The sequence below is a fragment of the Euphorbia lathyris genome, chromosome 8 (assembly GCF_963576675.1).
Source record: "Euphorbia lathyris chromosome 8, ddEupLath1.1, whole genome shotgun sequence".
Taxonomy (NCBI): Eukaryota; Viridiplantae; Streptophyta; class Magnoliopsida; order Malpighiales; family Euphorbiaceae; genus Euphorbia; species Euphorbia lathyris.
In genome coordinates, this window is record NC_088917.1 from 9,944,416 (window position 1) to 9,954,257 (window position 9,842).

Below are 9,842 nucleotides of genomic sequence, written 5' to 3' on the forward strand. Positions count from 1 at the left end.
TTAATGTACAATTTCTCAAAATGAAGCTAGATTTCGTTTAATAGTCCTAACAGTAAAAAATAGATTTAGGGAGGGCTGAACATGTAAACAAATTTAAAAATTTGATTTCAGATGGCCTACCAAGCCACAAAAAATTAATAATTTGGATTTAGAGAGACCTAACAGCCCTAAAAAAATTAGAAATTTAGATTTTAGGAGTACCTAATATGTCCACACTTTCTAAAATAAATTGATTGTTCTTAACCATCTCATCTACATTTAAACATTGTAATATTACTATATAGACTATTACTAATATTTGGGGGGCCGAAACTACTCGTAATCATGGAAATTCCGGCGACCGTAGGGGCCGGGCCCCGGGCACCCCTGTCTCCGCCCCTGAATATGGTTAATTCCAACCCAAAGGAATGGTGGCTGGATACTGATGTGGCCGGTCATGTTTGTTGTGACAATAAGTCCTTTGCTAAAATGATTCCTCAGACTAAAGAGTATATACGGCTTTAGGATGGTGGGAAAGAGTATAAATCAAATGGAATGTGGAAATTAAATGCAGTTTCTTGTAATCTAAGTACAATTATTATTAATTTGAATGTAATACAGACTGGTCTACTACTGGAGACCCGGGTTCGATAAGTGCAAGAGGTATGTTCCTGAGATCTAGAGGTTTTCCTAGTGAAGTCTACGCATTTCCCATTTCTTATTCTTTCATGTACCTGGTTGAACTGCTTAGTGCTATTGTTTCGATCAAGAGTGTTGGGATAAAAAATTTGCCATCAACTGTGGTTGGAAAGTGACTAGAGTTATGTGGTTCATATGCTTAAAACACGTTCAATCGAGGTTCTTTGGAAGTTCGACATGACTCAGCTGCTATAACTTTCACCTATTATGAATGGATTTAGCTACCTTGATACTTTATTATGTTGGTCCAAGTTAGGATAGAAAAACATTATTAAAGTACAAAATTACTTCCTAACATTGACAACCATGAATAATTTTACCACAAATATCTAAAATGGTGCAATTTTCTAGGTTGAGTCAATTTCAAACATTGCTAAAAAAAAATACAGATATTTTATTCTCATCAACTGCACTAGTTGCATATTAATTGGTTATTTTTTGCATTCTTATAATTTCTAGTTATATTTGGTGATAGGTTTCTTGATACCTCTATCTAAGCCTCTATTGCTTCAATCTAGTAGCGCGCATTGGAAAATCTTTAACCACAACCAAGTATTTGGACCTTTTTTCTAATACTTTGCAAAACACGGGATACTATTTCAATTACTTTTCACGTGTAGTATATACATGTCTAATATGTTACACACGAATGGTAACATGACACATTATGTAGTAGTGAAGATCACAAGAATCATTAGTGAGGAAAGAGACCTAAAAGTTGGTGGCTATGACGAAAAACGAGACTGAGCAACCCAACTAGGTTGGCATCAAATAAGGATTAAAATATCAAATACAACTTGCTCTATGTAAAACTAACACACTCTAAAATTTGAGATAAATTTGCAACTAAAATCATAAAGAACATAGGAGAAGAATCCCACCAAGTCAACTCCCCCGCAATTAAACCAAAGTTCGTCAAGAGATCTACAACATACTTTTAATAAACCTGATTACATTACTTTCAAACTAAAAAAATTACATTAATACAAACTACAAAAAGAAATTACATGAATAAGGAAAACCTCTATAGGCCATAAGAGACTTTAAAAGAGTTTATATATTACCCCACTTATAAAGACTCCATCAATGGAAGCTGAACATCGAATCCAGGTGGAGGTGCCATAGGAGTTGCTTAGTTACCATTGATCGCACTCTCATTATTGTCATTTTCTGGTTTTGGAGCTTCCACAACAAAGAAAAACAAATAGTTAGATTGCTTGCACTTTTAATTTTTCAACTATCAGAAATGGAATGAAATAATTATAACTCATAATTTTGAGATAAATTACACTGATTGCTCATGAACTTTGATTTTACTTTCATAATTCAGAAATAAACTCAGATTTAGAAATTTACCACAGTAATTCATCGAAAGTGTTTTCCCTTCTTCCTTCACAAGTTCTAACATGAAAACATCTCTCTCTTTTATCCCATTTTCCTCAACAAATTCAATCCATCCATCTCTAATAAAAACATCACCATTTTTATTCATCTTTGTCTTCACTGTCCATGAATTTCCCATTTCATTCTTAATGGTTATTTGTGGACATTTGCTAGTAGCAAGACCATTATCCCATGCAAAATCTCTTGGAATTTTCTGCAAAATTTTATCTCAAGATGTGAAAAGTAAATACATCAATATTGGGATAAATTGCAATGATGGCTACTGAAGTTTGGGGGCATATTTCACAAAGATAAAAACTCTAGATTTGCTTTCAATAAGTTAATCCAGGTCAATTTGTGTATAACTACACATAATGGCCCAATTGACCCCAAATTTCAATTACCTGTATTGCATTTTACCTATTATTATTGATTGAATTATGATTTGTACTCACAATTTGATTGTTTCTAACAGGAGATGCAAAAACCAAGACATAGAAATAAGGTTTCTCCATGGATGAAGCAGTTTCTTGATTGTTTCCCATGTTATGTTCTGTTTTGAACTCTGCAATATAACATTATTATTTGAGTTAAATAGTTGCTAGACATAATGTTAAACTCAAATATCTATATATGATAAAAATTGTCATTTCTGATCCATCATCATTTCTTAGGCCTTCTACTCCAGCGCCACCCACTCCAGACCACGTTGTTGCATAGAAAGAAAATACATGGATACAATGTAATCTAAGATTACATGAATATATTGAACATGGCATGAAGGTATTAATGTATATAAAGGGTTCCCATGGAACCAAAGTAGCTATCACCGTCCCTACCCCATCCCCGGGAATGGAGATTATTAAAAGGTATGAGTACTGCCTGCCTCATTGATAAACTTACTTAATGAAGAAGTAGCTTTAGCTTTTGATGCAGTCTCAGTCTCGGGTTGCTTATACTTTTGCAATTTCGCTAAATCACAAAAACACATTTAAGATATAAAAGATTTGAAGTTACAGCCAATTGGTTAGTAGCTTAATATGCCTTTTTTCCAATATATAATTCAACTCAACAAGGAAAAAATGAACTTACAGCCAGATTTGTTTGCTACTTCCTCACGAATTTTCTGCAATTGATTTCAGATATGAATAATCATCTTTGAGAGAATTAACAAAATTACTATATCAATACTCACCAGCTGAGATTTTCCAGGGTTGGAAGGGTACGTAGCAGCATGAAGATGTCCAGGTGATGAAGAATAAGCCTTTTGCTTAATTTCTGGATATTTTTGCAATCACAAATAGGTTACATAATATTAATATGTTTGCAATCACATGACATTATTAATAGGTTACATAATATTAATATTATATAGGTTTAACACACTTTGCTCCTGAACTTGTCCAAAAAAGTTGATTGGTCCCTGAACTTTCAAAGTGTCTTGCTACGTACCTGAACTTGCATAAAATGTTCAGTTAGCTTCCTAAACTTATATAAAATGTTCAGCTAGCTCCCTAAACTTATATAAAATGTAATCAATTAATCATTCGGTTATAAAAAAAATAAGTTGAATGCCGAATATATGTTGTATGTGCCTTAGAATTTTATTACACAATTCACAAAATAGATTAAAACATATTAAAAAGGAAGTTCTTCCTTGTTCAATTATAAAAAAAATTCTTCTCTCATATTAGAATCGCATACCCTAACATTGGTCGTTTTACTTTTTTAAGATGCGTTAGGGAGTTAACTGAACATTTTAGACAAGTTGATGTGGCTATCGGGACACTTTGAAAAGTTGGAGGCCAACCAAACTTTTAGGACAAGTTCAACAGGTAAATGATGTATTAAGCCTATTATGTATTATGTATTAATGAATATACAATAGGTAACCCTAATGATAATTAATAGATATGAGTACTGCCCGCCTCATTGACAAACTTACTCAATAAAGTAGCTTTAGCTTCTGATACAGTCTCTGATTGCTTATATTTTTTCAATTTCCCTAAATCATGAAACACATTTAATCGGTTAAAATTAAATTGGTTAGTAGCTTAATTCAACTCAACTAGGAAAGAAATGAACTTACTGCCACATAATCTAGATTCTTTGGCTACTTCTTCGTGAATTTTCTGCAATTGATTTCAGATATTAATAATCATCCACAACAATTACTATATTTGCGTTGATATTAATACTCACCAGCTGAGATTTTTGAAGTTTGGAAGAATCAACTTGCTGCTTAAGTTCTGGGTGTTTATGCAGCCCTTCATATGACATCATTAATCAAAAGCAGCATTTAAGTACATAACATAAATATAAATATATTGTTTAAGTTTTTTTATCTTGATTTCTACCATTGATCATTTCGAATTTCTACTTCTTTCTATTATTGTTTAAGTTTTGAAAACATACTTGTTAGTTTGAGAACATGTATCTTTAGGATAGGGTACCTGTGGGTAATGACAATCCCAAACCCCTAGTAGAATCTTTTGGAAGATTCTGTTCTTGAATTTCAATCTGCTCCTCTTTTATAGCAGTAATTGGAAGATGTTCCATCTCACAAGAGCTAGTTTTCACTTGTTTCCCTGCATTACAGAAACATAATTATCACTACAACAAATGTTATCTATACTACAAATGTTAGTTATGAATAGTATCTTTAGCTTCCAACTTACTTAAACTCATCTATTGACTTTCTTAAATCTGTTCAACCACTATGAAATTAATTTTAAAATGAGGGAAACTGTAGGGTTGGAAAACAAGAAATAGATTGTTTAAGTTCTGGGTGTTTTTGCAGCCCTTCATATGACATCATTAATCAAAAGCAGCATTTAAGTACATAACATAAATATAAATATATTGTTTAAGTTTTTTTTTCTTGATTTCTACCATTGATCATTTCGAATTTCTACTTCTTTCTATTATTGTTTAAGTTTTGAAAACATACTTGTTAGTTTGAGAACATGTATCTTTAGGATAGGGTACCTGTGGGTAATGACAATCCCAAACCCCTAGTAGAATCTTTTGGAAGATTCTGTTCTTGAATTTCAATCTGCTCCTCTTTTATAGCAGTAATTGGAAGATGTTCCTTCTCACAAGAGCTAGTTTTCACTTGTTTCCTGCATTACAGAAACATAATTATCACTACAACAAATGTTATCTATAACTACAAATGTTAGTTATGAATAGTATATTTAACTTCCAACTTACTTAAACTCATCTATTGACTTTCTTAAATCTGTTCAACCACTATGAAATTAATTTTAAAATGAGGGAAACTGTAGGGTTGGAAAACAAGAAATAGATTGTTTAAGTTCTGGGTGTTTTTGCAGCCCTTCATATGACATCATTAATCAAAAGCAGCATTTAAGTACATAACATAAATATAAATATATTGTTTAAGTTTTTTTATCTTGATTTCTACCATTGATCATTTCGAATTTCTACTTCTTTCTATTATTGTTTAAGTTTTGAAAACATACTTGTTAGTTTGAGAACATGTATCTTTAGGATAGGGTACCTGTGGGTAATGACAATCCCAAACCCCTAGTAGAATCTTTTGGAAGATTATGTTCTTGAATTTCAATCTGCTCCTCTTTTATAGCAGTAATTGGAAGATGTTCCTTCTCACAAGAGCTAGTTTTCACTTGTTTCCCTGCATTACAGAAACATAATTATCACTACAACAAATGTTATCTATAACTACAAATGTTAGTTATGAATAGTATCTTTAACTTCCAACTTACTTAAACTCATCTATTGACTTTCTTAAATCTGTTCAACCACTATGAAATTAATTTTAAAATGAGGGAAACTGTAGGGTTGGAAAACAAGAAATAGATTGTTTAAGTTCTGGGTGTTTTTGCAGCCCTTCATATGACATCATTAATCAAAAGCAGCATTTAAGTACATAACATAAATATAAATATATTGTTTAAGTTTTTTTATCTTGATTTCTACCATTGATCATTTCGAATTTCTACTTCTCGTTGAAATAATAAACTTATAATTAATAGTGTTATTAATTTGGTTCAATGTATTGTCCAAGAGTCATTTCTGTATCTGTATTTATAGAGTATCCAAGAGTCATTTCTGTATCTGTATTTATAGAGAGTTAATGTTGTTTACTAAGAGTCATGTCTGTAATCTATAAATACCTATCAATACAAGTAGTAAGGCAAGAGAATTAAAAAAAGAGAATTTTCTTGATCCAACAAATTGGTATCAGAGCAGAACAAAAATTCTCCTGAAAATTGAGAATCATGATGAAAAGAGAAATCATATTGATTCATGGGAGACCAAGTCGCAGATTTGGATAGCTATGTGTTATAGCATTAATCAAATCAAAGAAGAAGTCGATTCTTTAACCTTTGAGGAGATAAGAAGGTTGTTGGAAAATGATTTGGGATTGGTGAAATATGCTTTGGATGAACAGAAGAAATTTGTCATGCGATGTCTGGTGGAATCCTTAGAAAGTGATGATGATGTGAATTCTGAGGATTTAGGAGAAATTGGTGAAAGACATGCGAAGGTACAAGAACATGTATCTGATGATGAGGAGAAAATGGAAGATTCTCCTGTGATGGGTCTTTTGCCAAAAACTGATCCAGTCAGTAAGAAGAAAGAAGTTCCAAGTAAGAGCAGCATTACTACGGCCATATTGAAGAGAGATTCTTATCTTAAAGCCAATTGTGAGGAAGTCAGAACCATCAGCCTTTGTCGAATTTTAGAGGAAGATTTTGGACTTGATAAATTTGCACTTGGTCCATATAAGAAATATATAGGCAATCTGTTAGATGAGGTATTGCAATGGGCTGATGAGAATTCAGAGTCTTCATACAGAGAGATTGATGAGGATGACGAAGATAAAGATGAAGTAAAACCAAAGGATAAAATTAGTGAAAAGCAAATGGTGCAAACTTGTGAAGTAACTAAAAAGAGGAAGAGGCTTGATAAAGAAATCAAAGCATCGGGCAAGAAGCAAAACAAGCTTAGGGAAGAAGCAGCAAAGGACAATGACAGTGTAGAACACACCAAGAATAGCTCTAATGATAGTTGTTCTCAATTATCTATTATCAAGGAAAAGGAAGTTTCAACACCAGCATATGGTAAAAATGTTGAGATCAAAAGTGAGACCGAGCTAATGAAAGAAATGAAGGAGATATTTTCCATAGAAGAATTTCCATCAAACACATTTGAAAAAGAAATCATGGAAGTTAAAAAGAGAAAGGAAAAAGTGAAAGAAGTCGATGGAATTGACATGAGTAATATTGTGTCAATGTCATGTAGAAGTTGCAATACAAGTTATGTTCTTCATTCTACACACAAAATACAAGTTGACAGGGATGATAGTGATGTTGATGGTACTGACGATGAACATGATGATGATGATAAGGAAGAAGAAAATGATGGTGATATTAATGAGGATGATGGAAGCCACATTGAAGAGGTAGATAACAATGAATTTCGAAGAAAACGATGGAGATAATAGTATGGATGATGGCGGATAGAAGGGATAAAAAAATTATAAATTTAAGGGGCTGTGTTGAAATAATAAACTTAAAATTAACAGTGTCTTTAATTTGGTTCAATGTATTGTCCAAGAGTCATTTTTGTATCTGTATTTATAGAGAGTTAATGTTGTTTACTAAGAGTCATGTCTGTAATCTATAAATAAGGCAAGAGAATTTTTTTCCATCAATTATACTCTTCCTCTGTTACCTGTGAAAGTTTATTTATTTGATCCAACACTTCTTTCTATTATTGTTTAAGTTTTGAAAACGTACTTGTTAGTTTGAGAACATGTATGTTTAGGGATCGCAACCGATAGGGTACCCGCGGGTAATGACAATCCCAAACCCCTACATTTTTATTGTTTAAAGGTTGGGGTTCAAATCTCAAGTCTTACATCTAAAAAACAACTATATTTATTAATATATAAAAAAATTATAACAGATAACAGGTAACGGGTACAATAGAGGGTATTCCCATACTCGTCTCATTACCCTAACGGGTAATGGTTTTGATCACATACCCGTCTCATACCCTTTTATACAGGGTACAGATAGTCGCATTAGGGTCGGGTAGTATTGGGTACCCGCGGGGTTGTAAATTAATCTTAACATGCAGGGCTGGAAAACAAGAAATAGATACAGATGATCAATATAAAATATGGAATTGAGAAATCAACTTAAATTAATAGAAAGAACTGAACTATACCCCTAGTAGAATCTTTTGGAAGATTCTGTTCTTCAATTTCAATCTGCTCCTCTTTTATAGCAGTAGTTGGAAGATATTCCTTCTCACAAGAGCTAGTTTCCACTTGCTTCCCTGCATTACAGAAACATAATTATCACTACAACAAATGTTATTTATAGCTACAAACGTTAGTTATGAATAGTATCTTTAGCTCCCAACTTACTTAAACTCATCTATTGACTTACTTAAATCTGTTCAACCACTATGAAATTAATCTTAAAATGAGGGAAAATGTAGGGTTGGAAAACAAGAAATAGATTCAGATGATATACCAGTAACGGGGGGATATTCTTTCTCACAAGTAGTACTGTCAAGAACCAGAACATTAAAAACAAGATCTCCATGATGTCTGAAAACCAAGAAATCTCCAATTTTCAAGTCATGATCTTTCACAAACTGTTTCCAGCCATCTTCAAATCGTCTGCCATTGATCTTCACAGGCCAAAGCTTTTCCCCTTTTTGGCTTCTCAACATAGCTTTCTCACATTCTTGCACGTTCAAGTACTTGCAGAAAGAAATTGGAATTAACTGCAAAAATAAAATTCAAATGATAATTTTTCTCCAAGCAAATAATTACAGTATAGAAAGAGTAACTTGGCTTACAACATCATCCTCAAAACCAACAACATCATCCTCAAAACCAGGAAGGAGTGCCTGGAAGAAATGTCTTTTGCTGGAAAGAGTCATTGTGTTTGTATGATACAGATTTACTTGAAGGAGCTGTGAAGTGAAATCCCAAGATTCACCAGCTAAACCAGTGGAAATTGGAAAATCCCCTTCCTTACTAAGATGAACCCTAACAAAAGCTCTCAAATACTAAATATATTTTGATTGATAAAAAGTTGCTCCTTACAAGGAAAGAGATGAATTTATATCATCCTTAACCCTAACCATTACCGTCATGATCAATTTACCCCTAACATCTAATATGGTGCAATTTTACCCTTAACACAATAGTAATTTTACCACTTAATTCTAGAAATTATTATAAAATACAAATATTTTGTTGTTTTATATATCAAGTTTGTTTTAAAAAAATATTTCACTTTATATGTGATTTAATAATTGAATTGAAGATTAATATTTATAAATTGGGCGAAATATTTTGAATTTTTTTTGTCCAACTCGTACAAAGGACAATGTATTTTTTATTTTATTTTTTTCACGTGTAATCATATGTTTACATTCTGTTACTAACGAGTGATAAATTAACTCACATATGAAGTGATAAAGTAACTCACATATGAAGTGTAGATGACAAGAATGATGACCAATAACACAGTTTGATGAATTATTTTTTTTTGAAATTGACCTAATTTGACAACGTTATGAGTAAAATTGCTTTTGCCTGCCAATGTTAGGGTAAAATTGCATCATTTTAAACGTTAGGGGTAAAATTGCTCTTGATCGTAAAAGTTAGGGGTATTTTTGGACCTTATCACATATATAAAGCTTAAAGGGGTAAAATAGGGTAAGGGTAAAGGGCAAGCTTGTAAATAAGGTGGTTGCATGAGTTGTAA

General features: G+C 32.4%; 2 protein-coding genes and 1 long non-coding RNA gene across 4 annotated transcripts; all 3 read right to left on the bottom strand.

Annotated features, from left to right (window-relative positions):
- Positions 1–1,552: 1,552 nt before the first annotated feature.
- LOC136202102 (putative B3 domain-containing protein REM15) lies at positions 1,553–3,396 on the bottom strand. 2 transcript variants are annotated; one of them, XR_010674312.1, is made up of 6 exons: positions 3,257–3,396; positions 3,154–3,187; positions 2,965–3,033; positions 2,517–2,626; positions 2,035–2,275; positions 1,553–1,860 (listed from the first exon to the last, which is right to left on the bottom strand). XR_010674312.1 is itself a non-coding variant. In XM_065992573.1 (5 exons), exons 2-5 carry the CDS (start codon positions 3,050–3,052, stop codon positions 1,811–1,813), a joined length of 489 nt encoding a protein of 162 aa, XP_065848645.1. In that variant the 5' UTR covers positions 3,053–3,187; positions 3,257–3,396; the 3' UTR covers positions 1,553–1,810. The 2 variants fall into 2 exon arrangements, 1 of the variants encoding a protein (XP_065848645.1); XM_065992573.1 differs by having other exon boundaries at positions 2,965–3,187.
- Positions 3,397–4,263: 867 nt separating this feature from the next.
- On the bottom strand, positions 4,264–5,703 carry LOC136202483 (uncharacterized). The gene is made up of 4 exons (XR_010674453.1): positions 5,585–5,703; positions 5,050–5,183; positions 4,515–4,649; positions 4,264–4,328 (listed from the first exon to the last, which is right to left on the bottom strand). It is a non-coding gene; the product is annotated as an uncharacterized lncRNA (long non-coding RNA).
- Positions 5,704–8,254: 2,551 nt separating this feature from the next.
- Positions 8,255–9,225, bottom strand: LOC136203842 (B3 domain-containing protein REM9-like). Its single transcript, XM_065995071.1, has 4 exons — positions 9,220–9,225; positions 8,926–9,138; positions 8,595–8,850; positions 8,255–8,394 (listed from the first exon to the last, which is right to left on the bottom strand). Exons 1-4 carry the CDS (start codon positions 9,223–9,225, stop codon positions 8,255–8,257), a joined length of 615 nt encoding a protein of 204 aa, XP_065851143.1.
- Between the last annotated feature and the right edge of the window lie 617 nt (positions 9,226–9,842).

Excerpts from the sequence above, each read along its gene's own strand:
- LOC136202102 (XM_065992573.1), bottom strand. The coding sequence starts at position 3,052 with ATGTGTTTTTGTGATTTAGCGAAATTGCAAAAGTATAAGCAACCCGAG. Across the intron at positions 2,627-2,964 it reads TAAAGCTACTTCTTCATTAA|AGTTCAAAACAGAACATAAC; the intron begins GTAAGTTTATCA and ends GTTATATTGCAG. Across the intron at positions 1,861-2,034 it reads ACTTTCGATGAATTACTGTG|CTCCAAAACCAGAAAATGAC; the intron begins GTAAATTTCTAA and ends TTGTTGTGGAAG.
- LOC136203842 (XM_065995071.1), bottom strand. Across the intron at positions 8,851-8,925 it reads TTGGTTTTGAGGATGATGTT|TTAATTCCAATTTCTTTCTG; the intron begins GTAAGCCAAGTT and ends TTATTTTTGCAG. Across the intron at positions 8,395-8,594 it reads AGAATATCCCCCCGTTACTG|GGAAGCAAGTGGAAACTAGC; the intron begins GTATATCATCTG and ends TCTGTAATGCAG.